At 47.4% G+C, this 15,000-nt stretch overlaps 1 protein-coding gene across 1 annotated transcript in view; it reads right to left on the minus strand.

Annotated features, from left to right (window-relative positions):
• Positions 1-15,000, minus strand: part of abraxas1 (abraxas 1, BRCA1 A complex subunit) — a 25,969-nt gene that overhangs the window by 5,123 nt on the left and 5,846 nt on the right. Inside the window, exons 4-5 of the mRNA XM_028600887.1 lie at positions 10,892-10,958; positions 9,418-9,575 (exon numbers count right to left, since the gene is read on the minus strand). Coding sequence (XP_028456688.1) covers positions 9,418-9,575; positions 10,892-10,958 — 225 coding nt within the window. The remainder of the gene's footprint in view (positions 1-9,417; positions 9,576-10,891; positions 10,959-15,000) is intronic.

The raw sequence follows: 15,000 nt of genomic DNA on the forward strand, positions 1-15,000 counted from the left end.
TAGGGGTATAAGTAGCACAATACTCAGTTATTAAGGATATAAGTAGCACAATACTCAGTTCTTAAGGGTATAAGTAGCACAATACTCAGTTCTTAAGTGTATAAGTAGCACAATACTCAGTTCTTAAGTGTATAAGTAGCACAATACTCAGTTCTTAAGGATATAAGTAGCAAAATACTCAGTTCTTAAGGGTATAAGTAGCACAATACTCAGTTCTTAAGGATATAAGTAGCACAATACTCCGTTCTTAGGGGTATAAGTAGCACAATACTCAGTTATTAAGGATATAAGTAGCACAATACTCAGTTCTTAAGGGTATAAGTAGCACAATACTCAGTTCTTAAGTGTATAAGTAGCACAATACTCAGTTCTTAAGGATATAAGTAGCAAAATACTCAGTTCTTAAGGGTATAAGTAGCACAATACTCAGTTCTTAAGGGTATAAGTAGCACAATACTCAGTTGTTAAGGATATAAGTAGCACAATACTCCGTTCTTAAGGGTATAAGTAGCACAATACTCCGTTCTTAAGGGTATAAGTAGCACAATACTCAGTTCTTAAGGGTATAAGTAGCACAATACTCAGTTCTTAAGGGTCTAAGTAGCACAATACTCAGTTCTTAAGGGTATAAGTAGCACAATACTCAGTTCTTAAGGGTATAAGTAGCACAATACTCAGTTCTTAAGGATATAAGTAGCACAATACTCAGTTCTTAAGGGTATAAGTAGCACAATACTCAGTTCTTAAGGGTCTAGGTAGCACAATACTCAGTTATTAAGGGTATAAGTAGCACAATACTCAGTTCTTAAGGGGTATAACTAGCACAATACTCAGTTCTTAAGGATATAAGTAGCACAATACTCAGTTCTTAAGGGTATAAGTAGCACAATACTCAGTTCTTAAGGATATAAGTAGCACAATACTCCGTTCTTAGGGGTATAAGTAGCACAATACTCAGTTATTAAGGATATAAGTAGCACAATACTCAGTTCTTAAGGGTATAAGTAGCACAATACTCAGTTCTTAAGTGTATAAGTAGCACAATACTCAGTTCTTAAGTGTATAAGTAGCACAATACTCAGTTCTTAAGGATATAAGTAGCAAAATACTCAGTTCTTAAGGGTATAAGTAGCACAATACTCAGTTCTTAAGGATATAAGTAGCACAATACTCCGTTCTTAGGGGTATAAGTAGCACAATACTCAGTTATTAAGGATATAAGTAGCACAATACTCAGTTCTTAAGGGTATAAGTAGCACAATACTCAGTTCTTAAGTGTATAAGTAGCACAATACTCAGTTCTTAAGGATATAAGTAGCAAAATACTCAGTTCTTAAGGGTATAAGTAGCACAATACTCAGTTCTTAAGGGTATAAGTAGCACAATACTCAGTTGTTAAGGATATAAGTAGCACAATACTCAGTTCTTAAGGGTATAAGTAGCACAATACTCAGTTCTTAAGGGTATAAGTAGCACAATACTCAGTTCTTAAGTGTATAAGTAGCACAATACTCAGTTCTTAAGGATATAAGTAGCACAATACTCAGTTCTTAAGGGTATAAGTAGCACAATACTCAGTTCTTAAGTGTATAAGTAGCACAATACTCAGTTCTTAAGGATATAAGTAGCACAATACTCAGTTCTTAAGGGTATAAGTAGCACAATACTCAGTTCTTAAGTGTATAAGTAGCACAATACTCAGTTCTTAAGGATATAAGTAGCACAATACTCAGTTCTTAAGGGTATAAGTAGCACAATACTCAGTTCTTAAGTGTATAATTAGCACAATACTCAGTTCTTAAGGGTATAAGTAGCAGTGTCTCAGCCATATGTGGCGGATGCCAATAATAGCAGATATGGCGCAGTATGTAGCAAGCCGTTTAGCTGTTTCTTTTTGTCCATCCCAAGTTGTTGCAGCCCTCTGACTACCAGCCTGTGTGTGTTTCCTAGGCTACCAGATATGAAGACTAGTAGTGTGCACCTGTAGCCCAGCTCTGAGATGGTGTTTAGGAGTGGTTGGTATTTAACTACCTTGGTGTAGAAGGACTCCTCCATGCTGGAATCAAAGCTGCAGCCTACCTCTAAAACATGCACCTCCCTGGACTCCTCGTTGATAATAACTACAGCTGGTGTGTTGGCCACCAGGTACTAGAGAGTACTAGAGGTACTACTGCAGTGGGGGGACATGGATGGTTTTACCTGATGATGTTTGTACATTCTTACTGAGGGAGGGAAGCGGTTTGATATGTCTTTCACTCCGAGGTCTACTAGTCTGTCATGACGTGCTATGTACATTCCTCTGTAGGCATGGCAACCATTTAGGATGCGAGACAGAGTTTCGGTGATATGTTCTGAGGTGTGATGCAAGCAATGAGGGAGACCAGATGGAGAGGTTGAGTCTGGTAGGGAGGACTTGTAATCTGGCTTTTACTGTGAATGTAAGAATGTCCTCATTGAGTGCAGAGTTGTTGAGGAATGAGTGGGACACAGAGTGATCAGCAGAGGGAACACATGCAAGTTTCCCCTGAAGTCTCAGTCCGGTCCAGTGTTGTTGTTGTTGATGTTGGTGTAAATCCACCAGAGTTCGCCGGGCTCCTGCAGATGTTAGCAGGTGACTGTGACCACCATATGTGGCTGTTGCCTTGACGACAGCGTGAGGGTCAGTTATAATGTCCTCTGAGACCATCACAGTCCCAGAGTCAGACCTGTGTACCTGCTGTGTGTGATGTTGTGTGTGTACCTGCTGTGTGTGATGTTGTGTGTGTACCTGATGTGTGTGATGTTGTGTGTGTACCTGATGTATGTGATGTTGTGTGTGTACCTGATGTATGTGATGTTGTGTGTGTACCTGATGTGTGTGATGTTGTGTGTGTACCTGCTGTGTGTGATGTTGTGTGTGTACCTGCTGTGTGTGATGTTGTGTGTGTACCTGCTGTGTGTGATGTTGTGTGTGTACCTGCTGTATGTGATGTTGTGTGTGTACCTGCTGTATGTGATGTTGTGTGTGTACCTGATGTATGTGATGTTGTGTGTGTACCTGCTGTATGTGATGTTGTGTGTACCTACCTGTGATGTGATGTTGTGTGTTGTACCTGCTGTATGTGATGTTGTGTGTACCTGCTGTGTGTGATGTTGTGTGTACCTGCTGTATGTGATGTTGTGTGTGTACCTGCTGTGTGTGTGTGTACCTGTTGTGTGTGTACCTGCTGTATGTGATGTTGTGTGTACCCTGCTGTGTGTGATGTTGTGTGTGTACCTGCTGTATGTGATGTTGTGTGTGTACCTGCTGTGATGTGATGTGTACCTGTGTGTTGTTGTGTGTACATGATGTTGTGTGTGTACCTGCTGTTGTGTGTGTGTACCTGCTGTGTGTGATGTTGTGTGTGTACCTGCTGTGTGTGATGTTGTGTGTGCTACCTGCTGTGTGTGATGTTGTGTGTGTACCTGCTGTGTGTGATGTGTGTGTGTGTGTACCTGCTGTGTGTGATGTTGTGTGTGTACCTGCTGTGTGTGATGTTGTGTGTGTACCTGCTGTGTGTGATGTTGTGTGTGTACCTGCTGTGTGTGTGTGTGTGTACCTGCTGTGTGTGATGTTGTGTGTGTACCTGCTGTGTGTGATGTTGTGTGTGTACCTGCTGTGTGTGATGTTGTGTGTGTACCTGCTGTGTGTGATGTTGTGTGTGTACCTGCTGTGTGTGATGTTGTGTGTGTACCTGCTGTGTGTGATTTGTGTGTGTACCTGCTGTATGTGATGTTGTGTTGTGTGTACCTGCTGTGTGTGATGTTGTGTGTGTACCTGCTGTATGTGATGTTGTGTGTGTACCTGCTGTGTGTGATGTTGTGTGTGTACCTGCTGTGTGTGATGTTGTGTGTGATGTTGTGTGTGTACCTGCTGTGTGTGATGTTGTGTGTGTACCTGCTGTGTGTGATGTTGTGTGTGTACCTGCTGTGTGTGATGTTGTGTGTGTACCTGCTGTGTGTGATGTTGTGTGTGTACCCTGCTGTGTGTGATGTTGTGTGTGTACCTGCTGTGTGTGATGTTGTGTGTGTACCTGCTGTGTGTGATGTTGTGTGTGTACCTGCTGTGTGTGATGTTGTGTGTGTACCTGCTGTGTGTGATGTTGTGTGTGTACCTGCTGTGTGTGATGTTGTGTGTGTACCTGCTGTGTGTGATGTTGTGTGTGTACCTGCTGTGTGTGATGTTGTGTGTGTACCTGCTGTGTGTGTGATTGTGTGTGTACCTGCTGTGTGTGATGTTGTGTGTGTACCTGCTGTGTGTGATGTTGTGTGTGTACCTGCTGTGTGTGATGTTGTGTGTGTGTACCTGCTGTGTGTGATGTTGTGTGTGTACCTGCTGTGTGTGATGTTGTGTGTGTACCTGCTGTGTGTGATGTTGTGTGTACCTGCTGTGTGTGATGTTGTGTGTGTACCTGCTGTGTGTGTTGTGTGTGTACCTGCTGTGTGTGATGTTGTGTGTGTACCTGCTGTGTGTGATGTTGTGTGTGTACCTGCTGTGTGTGATGTTGTGTGTGTACCTGCTGTGTGTGATGTTGTGTGTGTACCTGCTGTGTGTGATGTTGTGTGTGTGTGTGATGTTGTGTGTGTACTGTGTGTGATGTTGTGTGTGTACCTGCTGTGTGTGATGTTGTGTGTGTACCTGCAAGGCTGTGATGTTGTGTGACCTGTTGTGTGATGTTGTGTGTGTACCTGCTGTGTGTGATGTTGTGTGTGTACCTGCTGTGTGTGATGTTGTGTGTGTACCTGCTGTGTGTGATGTTGTGTGTACCTGCTGTGTGTGATGTTGTGTGTACCTGCTGTGTGTGATGTTGTGTGTGTACCTGCTGTGTGTGATGTTGTGTGTGTACCTGCTGTATGTGATGTTGTGTGTACCTGCTGTGTGTGATGTTGTGTGTACCTGCTGTGTGTGATGTTGTGTGTGTACCTGCTGTGTGTGATGTTGTGTGTGTACCTGCTGTGTGTGATGTTGTGTGTGTACCTGCTGTGTGTGATGTTGTGTGTGTACCTGCTGTGTGTGATGTTGTGTGTGTACCTGCTGTGTGTGATGTTGTGTGTGTGTGTACCTGCTGTGTGTGATGTTGTGTGTGTACCTGCTGTGTGTGATGTTGTGTGTGTACCTGCTGTGTGTGATGTTGTGTGTGTACCTGCTGTGTGTGATGTTGTGTGTGTACCTGCTGTGTGTGTGATGTTGTGTGTACCTGCTGTGTGTGATGTTGTGTGTACCTGCTGTGTGTGATGTTGTGTGTGTACCTGCTGTGTGTGATGTTGTGTGTGTACCTGCTGTGTGTGATGTTGTGTGTGTGTGTGTGTGTGTGTGATGTTGTGTGTGTACCTGCTGTGTGTGATGTTGTGTGTGTACCTGCTGTGTGTGATGTTGTGTGTGTACCTGCTATGTGTGATGTTGTGTGTGTACCTGCTGTATGTGATGTTGTGTGTGTACCTGCTGTGTGTGATGTTGTGTGTGTACCTGCTGTGTGTGATGTTGTGTGTGTACCTGCTGTGTGTGATGTTGTGTGTGTACCTGCTGTGTGTGATGTTGTGTGTGTACCTGCTGTGTGTGATGTTGTGTGTGTACCTGCTGTGTGTGATGTTGTGTGTGTACCTGCTGTGTGTGATGTTGTGTGTGTACCTGCTGTGTGTGATGTTGTGTGTGTACCTGCTGTGTGTGATGTTGTGTGTGTACCTGCTGTGTGTGATGTTGTGTGTGTACCTGCTGTGTGTGATGTTGTGTGTGTACCTGCTGTGTGTGATGTTGTGTGTGTACCTGCTGTGTGTGATGTTGTGTGTGTACCTGCTGTGTGTGATGTTGTGTGTGTACCTGCTGTGTGTGATGTTGTGTGTGTACCTGCTGTATGTGATGTTGTGTGTGTACCTGCTGTGTGTGATGTTGTGTGTGTACCTGCTGTATGTGATGTTGTGTGTGTACCTGCTGTGTGTAATGTTGTGTGTGTACCTGCTGTGTGTGATGTTGTGTGTGTACCTGCTGTGTGTGATGTTGTGTGTGTACCTGCTGTGTGTGATGTTGTGTGTGTACCTGCTGTGGGTGATGTTGTGTGTGTACCTGCTGTGTGTGATGTTGTGTGTACCTGCTGTGTGTGATGTTGTGTGTGTACCTGCTGTGTGTGATGTTGTGTGTGTACCTGCTGTGTGTGATGTTGTGTGTACCTGCTGTATGTGATGTTGTGTGTGTACCTGCTGTGTGTGATGTTGTGTGTGTACCTGCTGTGTGTGATGTTGTGTGTGTACCTGCTGTATGTGATGTTGTGTGTGTACCTGCTGTGTGTGATGTTGTGTGTGTACCTGTGTGTGTATTGTGTGTGTACCTGCTGTGTGTGATGTTGTGTGTGTACCTGCTGTGTGTGATGTTGTGTGTGTACCTGCTGTATGATGTTGTGTGTACCTGCTGTGTGTAATGTTGTGTGTGCTGTGTGTGATGTTGTGTGTGTACCTGCTGTGTGTAATGTGTGTGTACCTGCTGTGTGTGATGTTGTGTGTGTACCTGCTACTGTGTGATGTTGTGTGTGTACCTGATGTATGTGATGTTGTGTGTGTACCTGCTGTATGTGATGTTGTGTGTGTACCTGCTGTGTGTGATGTTGTGTGTGTACCTGTTGTATGTGATGTTGTGTGTGTACCTGCTGTGTGTAATGTTGTGTGTGTACCTGCTGTATGTGATGTTGTGTGTGTACCTGCTGTGTGTAATGTGTGTGTGTGATGTTGTGTGTGTACCTGCTACAATGTGATGTTGTGTGTGTACCTGTGTATGTGATGTTGTGTGTGTACCTGTGATGTTGTGTGTACCTGCAGTGTGTGATGTGTGTGATGTTGTGTGTGTACCTGCTGTATGTGATGTTGTGTGTGTACCTGCTGTGTGTAATGTTGTGTGTGTACCTGTGTGTGATGTTGTGTGTGTACCTGCTGTATGTGATGTTGTGTGTGTACCTGCTGTATGTGATGTTGTGTGTGTACCTGCAGCAGTGTGATGTTGTGTGTGTACTTGTGATGTTGTGTGTGTACCTGCAGCAGTGTGATGTTTTGTGTGTACCTGTGATGTTGTGTGTGTAACTGCAGCAGTGTGATGTTGTGTATGTACTTGTGATGTTGTGTGTGTACCTGTGATGTTGTGTGTACCTGCAGCAGTGTGATGTTGTGTGTGTGTGATGTTGTGTGTGTACCTGCAGCAGTGTGATGTTGTGTGTGTACCTGTGATGTTGTGTGTGTACCTGCAAGGCTGTGATGTTGTGTGTGTGTGATGTTGTGTGTGTACCTGTAGCAGTGTGATGTTGTGTGTGTGTGATATTGTGTGTGTACCTGCAGCAGTGTGATGTTGTGTGTGTGTGTGATGTTGTGTGTGTACCTACAGCAGTGGGATGTTGTGTGTGTGTGATGTTGTGTGTGTACCTGCAGCAATGTGATCTTGTGTGTGTACCTGCAGCAATGTGATGTTGTGTGTGTACCTGTAATGTTGTGTGTGTACCTGCAGCAGTGTGATGTTGTGTGTGTGTGTGTACACCTGCAGGAGTGTGATGTTTTGTGTGTACTTGTGATGTTGTGTGTGTACCTGTGATGTTGTGTGTGTAACTGCAGCAGTGTGATGTTGTGTGTGTGTGTGATGTTGTGTGTGTACCTGCAGCAGTGTGATGTTGTGTGTGTATCTGTGATGTTGTGTGTACCTGCAGCAGTGTGATGTTGTGTGTGTGTGTGATGTTGTGTGTGTAGCTGCAGCAGTGTGATGTTGTGTGTGTACCTGTGATGTTGTGTGTACCTGCAGCAGTGTGATGTTGTGTGTGTGTGTGATGTTGTGTGTGTACCTGTGATGTTGTGTGTGTAGCTGCAGCAGTGTGATGTTGTGTGTGTACCTGTGATGTTGTGTGTGTACCAGCAGCAGTGTGATGTTTTGTGTGTACCTGTGATGTTGTGTGTGTACCTGCAGCAGTGTGATGTTTGTGTGTGTGTCTGTGATGTTGTGTGTGTACCTACAGCAGTGGGATGTTGTGTGTGTGTGTGATGTTGTGTGTGTACCTGCAGCAATGTGATGTTGTGTGTGTACCTGTAATGTTGTGTGTGTACCTGCAGCAGTGTGATGTTGTGTGTGTGTGTGTACACCTGCAGGAGTGTGATGTTTTGTGTGTACTTGTGATGTTGTGTGTGTACCTGTGATGTTGTGTGTGTAACTGCAGCAGTGTGATGTTGTGTGTGTGTGTGTGATGTTGTGTGTGTACCTGCAGCAGTGTGATGTTGTGTGTGTACCTGTGATGTTGTGTGTACCTGCAGCAGTGTGATGTTGTGTGTGTGTGTGATGTTGTGTGTGTAGCTGCAGCAGTGTGATGTTGTGTGTGTACCTGTGATGTTGTGTGTACCTGCAGCAGTGTGATGTTGTGTGTGTGTGTGTGATGTTGTGTGTGTAGCTGCAGCAGTGTGATGTTGTGTGTGTACCTGTGATGTTGTGTGTGTACCTGCAGCAGTGTGATGTTGTGTGTGTACTTGTGATGTTGTGTGTGTACCTGCAGCAGTGTGATGTTTTGTGTGTACCTGTGATGTTGTGTGTGTACCTGCAGCAGTGTGATGTTGTGTGTGTACTTGTGATGTTGTGTGTGTACACCTGCAGCAGTGTGATGTTTTGTGTGTACCTGTGATGTTGTGTGTGTACCTGCAGCAGTGTGATGTTGTGTGTGTACTTGTGATGTTGTGTGTGTACCTGTGATGTTGTGTGTACCTGCAGCAGTGTGATGTTGTGTGTGTGTGTGATGTTGTGTGTGTAGCTGCAGCAGTGTGATGTTGTGTGTGTACCTGTGATGTTGTGTGTCTACCTGCAGCAGTATGATGTTGTGTGTGTACCTGTGATGTTGTGTGTGTACCTGCAAGGCTGTGATGTGTGTGTGTGATGTTGTGTGTGTACCTGCAGCAGTGTGATGTTGTGTGTGTGTGTGATGTTGTGTGTGTACCTGTAGCAGTTGTGTGTGTGTGTGTGTGTGATGTTGTGTGTGTGTGTGTGTGTGTGTGTGTGTGTGTGTGTGTGTGTGTGTGTGTGTGTGTGTGTGTGTGTGTGTGTTGTGTGTGTGTGTGTGTGTGTGTGTGTGTGTGTGTGTGTGTGTGTGTGTGTGTGTACCTGTGTGTGTGTGTGTGATGTGATGTTGTGTGTGTACCTTCTCTCGGTGTGTGTGTGTGTGTGCCCGTGATGCCTGCTGGGCGTGTGTGCAGTGTGTGTGATGTTGTGTGTGTGTGTGTGTGTGTGATGTTGTGTGTTCAGGTTCTGTGTGTGTGTGCTTGTCTCTGTGATGTTGTCTGCTGGCCCGTGATGTTCCTGTGTGTGTGTGATGTTGTGTGTGTGTGTCACGCTGTGATCCTGGGCGGGTGTGTGACAAACTGTGTGTGTGTGTGTGTGATACCAGTGTGTACCAATCACGCCTCTCCTGGGCCCGGAGCCTGCTGGGCGTGACACACAAACTCATGTCAGGTTGGAACCAGCCAATCACGTTCTCGTGGACCAGCTTCTCTCTGAACGTCATCTGCTGGCCCGAGTTCCTGCGCTGTCGGTACCAGCCAATCACGCTCTCCTGGAGGCGGGACACACACACAAACTACTCAATACCAGCCAATCACGCTCTCCTGGAGGCGGGACACACACACACTCAATACCAGCCAATCTACTCAATACCAGCCAATCAATACCAGCCAATCTCTCCTGGAGGCGGGCGGGACACGCCAAAACTACTCAATACCAGCCAATCACGCTCTCCTGGGGCGGGACACGCAGAAACTACTCAATACCAGCCAATCACGCTCTCCTGGAGGCGGGACACGCAGAAACTACTCAATACCAGCCAATCACGCTCTCCTGCAGGCGGGACACGCAGAAACTACTCAATACCAGCCAATCACGCTCTCCTGCAGGCGGGACACGCAGAAACTACTCAATACCAGCCAATCACGCTCTCCTGGAGGCGGGACACGCAGAAACTACTCAATATCTTATGTGTGTGTCTGTGTGTGTGTGTGTATGTGTGTTTCTTTGTCTCTGTATGTATGTGTTTGTGTCTGTGTGTTTGTCTTTGTATGTGTGTGTATTTGTCTGTGTGCCTGTGCATGTGTGTCTCTGTGTCTGTTTGTCTGTGCATGTGTGTGCCTGTGTGTTTGTCTCAGTGTGTGTGTGTGTGTGTGTGTGTGTGTGTGTGTGTGTGTGTGTGCCTTTGTGTGTTTGTCTCAGTGTGTGTGTGTGTGTGTGTGTGTGTGTGTGTGTGTGTGTAACTTGCTGCTTGTAACAGAGGGATTTCCCAATTTCGGAATAATAAAGTCCATCAACACATCTATCTATCTATCTATCTATCTATCTATCTATCTATCTATCTATCCATCCATCAACATGTGCAGAGAGAACGATATGTCCCACGTTACGTTTGCAGCGAGCATTTTGTTACCAAGTCAAATATCCAAATGTGAGTTTGAGCCCAACCGTCTGTCTGTAATTAAGCTAACGTCAGACATAACGTTAGCTTAGCGTCTCCCCATTCTCTCGGATGATTCCTCACGTCTGTTTCCACTTCATGAAAGCTCAGTTTTTTCGGGTTATAGCAGCTTATAAAAACTTAAGTTCTGGTTTCTCTACGTAGTTAGTAGGTCATATCAGCACACGGCAGCTTTTAGACATGTTTCTGTTGCTTTTGAGTAGACCGAAAAAAACGAGAAACCTACTACTACGAGGAAACCTACTACTACGTTTAATACAAAGTAGACTGAGAGATGTTTTCTCCTCCGGTGGGGGCGGGACTTAAATGTCTCTATTCATATGTATTTCTAAAATTTCTAAATTATGTCAATCACAAAAAAAACACACAAATCCACAATTTAATTCTTCAAATGTTTGATGTTTTACCTGCTTACTGTCGGCCAGGATGTTCTTCACAACCTCCACGTTTACTTCTCCTACACTGTTGTAGAAGCTGCACACAGACACACACACACACACACACACACACACAGACACACACACACACACACACACACACACAATAGAGACACACACACACACACACACACACACACACACACAAATAGAGACACACACACACACACACACACACACACACAGAGACACACACAAACAGAGAGACACACACATAGAGACACACACACACACACACACACACACACACACACACACACACACACACACACACACACACACACACACACACACACACAAACACACACACACACACACACACACACACACACACACACACACACACACACACACACACACAGACACACACACACACACACACACACACACACACACACACACACAGAGAGACACACACACACACACACACACAGAGAGACACACACACACACAAACAGAGACACACACACACACACAAACATAGAGACACACATACACAGAGACACACACACACACACACACACACACAGACACACACACACACACACACAGAGAGAACCACACACACACAAACATAGAGACACACACACACACAAAAATAGAGACACACACACAGACACACACGCACACACACACACACAGAGACACACATGCACACACACACACACACACACACACACACACAAACAGACACACACACACACACACACACACACAGACAAACAGACACACACACACACACACACACACACAGACAAACAGACACACACAGACACACACACAGACACAATATGCTCAGCAAACAAATGATTGTAAATGATTAAAATAAGGATTTCCATGTTTAAAGTAGTAGACTAGGAAGAAGTTTCTGGTCCTACTTCCTTCTCTGTTTGTCCATCCATCCATCTTCATCCGCTTATCCGGTGTCGGGTCGCGGGGGGAGCAGCTCCAGCAGGGGACCCCAAACTTCCCTTTCCCGAGCAACATTAACCAGCTCCGACTGGGGGATCCCGGCGTTCCCAGGCCAGGTTGGAGATATAATCCCTCCACCTAGTCCTGGGTCTTCCCCGAGGCCTCCTCCCAGCTGGACCTCCCTCCACCTAGTCCTGGGTCTTCCCCGAGGCCTCCTCCCAGCTGGACCTCCCTCCACCTAGTCCTGGGTCTTCCCCGAGGCCTCCTCCCAGCTGGACGTGCCTGGAACACCTCCCTTAGGGGCCAGGCATCCTTACCAGATGCCCGAACCACCTCAACTGGCTCCTTTCGACGCAAAGGAGCAGCGGCTCTCCTCCGAGCTCCTCACGGATGACTGAGCTTCTCACCCTATCTCTAAGGGAGGCGCCAGCCACCCTCCTGAGGAAACCCATTTCGACCGCTTGTACCCTGGATCTCGTTCTTTGGTCATGACCCAGCCTTCATGACCATAGGTGAGGGTAGGAGCAAAACTGACCCGGTAGATCGAGAGCTTTGCCTTCTGGCTCAGCTCTCTTTTTCGTCCTGGCAGTGCGATAGATTGAATGTAATACCGCACCCGCTGCCCGATTCTCCGACCAATCTCCCGCTCCATTTTCCCCATACTCGCGAACAAAACCCCAAGGTACTTGAACTCCTTCACTTGGGGTAAGGACTCATTCCCTACCTGGAGAAGGCATTCCATCGGTTTCCTGCTGAGAACCATGGCCTCCGATTTAGAGGTGCTGATCCTCATCCCAACCGCTTCACACTCGGTTGCGAACCGATCCAGTGAGTGCTGAAGGTCGCAGGCCGATGATGCCATCAGGACCACATCATCTGCAAAGAGCAGCGATGAGATCCCCAGCCCACAAACTGCAACCCCTCCCCACCCGACTACGCCTCGATATCCTGTCCATAAATATTACAAACAGGATTGCTGACAAAGCGCAGCCCTGGCGGAGGCCAACCCTCACCTGAAACAAGTCCGACTTACTGCCGAGAACCCGGACACAGCTCTCGCTTTGGTCGTACAGAGATTGGATGGCCCTGAGTAGAGACCCCCTCACCCCATACTCCCGCAGCACCTCCCACAGTATCTCCCGGGGACCCGTCATCGCCTTCTCCAAATCCACAAAACACATGTAGACCGGTTGGGCATACTCCCAGGCTCCCTCCAGGATCCTTGCGAGTGAAGAGCTGGTCCGTTGTTCCACGACCAGGACGGAATCCGCATTGTTCCTCCTCAACCCGAGGTTCGACTATCGGCCGAACCATCCTTTCCAGCACCTTGGAGTAGACTTTACCAGGCAGGCTGAGAAGTGTGATACCCTGTAATTGGCACACACCCTCTGGTCCCCCTTTTTAAAAAGGGGAACCACCACCCCAGTCTGCCACTCCTTTGGCACCGTCCCAGACTTCCACGCAATGTTGAAGAGGCGTGTCAACCAGGACAGCCCCTCCACACCCAGAGCCTTGAGCATTTCTGGACGGATCTCATCAATCCCCGGGGCTTTGCCACTGTGGAGTTGTTTGACTACATCAGTGGGAAATTGACAACAATCCCCCGTTATCCTCCAGCTCTGCCTCTAACATAGAGGGCGTATTAGTCGGATTCAGGAGTTCCTCAAAGTGCTCCTTCCACCGCCCCTATTACCTCCTCAGTTGAGGTCAACAGTGTCCCATCCTTACTGTACACAGCTTGGATGGTTCCCCGCTTCCCCCCTCCTGAGGTGGCGAACAGTTTTCCAGAAGCACTTTGGTGCCGACCGAAAGTCCTTCTCCATGTCTTCTCCAAACTTCTCCCACACCCGCTGCTTTGCCTCTTTCACGGCAGAGGCTGCAGCCCTTCGGCCCTTCGGTGCCCTGCAACTGCCTCCGTCCTCCGGGATAACATATCCCGGAAAGACTCCTTCAGTCGGACGGCTTCCCTGACCACCGGTGTCCACCACGGTGTTCGTGGGTTACCGCCCCTTGAGGCACCCAAGACCCTAAGACCACAGCTCCTCGCCGCAGCTTCAGCAATGGAAACTTTGAACATTGTCCACTCGGGTTCAATGCCCCCAGCCTCCACAGGGATGCACGAAAAGCTCCGCCGGATGTGTGAGTTGAAAGTCTGTCGGACAGGGGCCTCCTCCAGACGTTCCCAATTTACCCGCACTACCCGTTTGGGCTTACCAGGTCTGTCCAGAGTCTTCCCCACCCCTGACCCAACTCACCACCAGATGGTGATCGGATGACAGCTCTGCCCCTTTCTTCACCCGAGTGTCCAAAACATACGGCCTCAGATCAGATGAAATTATTATGAAATCGATCATTGACCTTGACCTAGGGTGCTCTGGTACCAGGTACACTTATGAGCATCCCTATGTTCGAACATGGTGTTCGTTATAGACAATCCATGACTAGCACAGAAGTCCAACAACAAACAACTCTGGTTTAGATCAGGGAGGCCGTTCCTCCCAATCAAGCCTCTCAGGTGTCTCCATCATTGCCCACGTGTGCGTTGAAGTCCCCAGCAGAACAATGGAGTCCCCCACTGGAGCCCCATGCAGGACTCCAGTCAAGGTCTCAAGAAGGCCGAATACTCCGAACTCCTGTTTGGTGCATATGCACAAACCACAGTCAGAGTTTTCCCCACAACCCGCAGGCGTGGGGAGGCGACCCTCTCGTCCACCGGGGTAAACTCCAACGTGGCGGGCGCTCAGCCGGGGCTTGTGAGTATCCCCACACCCGCCCGGCGCCTCACACCCTGGGCAACTCCGGAGAAGAAAAGAGTCCAACCCCTATCCAGGAGTACGGTTCCAGAACCGAGACTGTGCGTAGAGGTAAGCCCCACCAGATCTAACCGGTAGCGCTCCACCTCCCGCACCAGTTCCGGCTCCTTCCCCCACAGAGAGGTGATGTTCCACGTCCCCAGAGCCAGCGTCTGCCGCCCGGGTCTGGTCCGTCGAGGCCCCTGACCTTCACTGACACCCATGTGGCATCGCACCCGACCCCAGCGGTTCCTCCCACAGGTGGTGGGCCCATGGGATGCCTTCTCTGTTTGTACTTTAGATAAATACAAAACTAACTACCTCTCTCTCTACTACCTCACGTATTTATATATGTGTATAATTACACACGTACAT

Source organism: Perca flavescens, chromosome 16 (genome assembly GCF_004354835.1).
Source record: "Perca flavescens isolate YP-PL-M2 chromosome 16, PFLA_1.0, whole genome shotgun sequence".
NCBI classification, from domain to species: domain Eukaryota; kingdom Metazoa; phylum Chordata; class Actinopteri; order Perciformes; family Percidae; genus Perca; species Perca flavescens.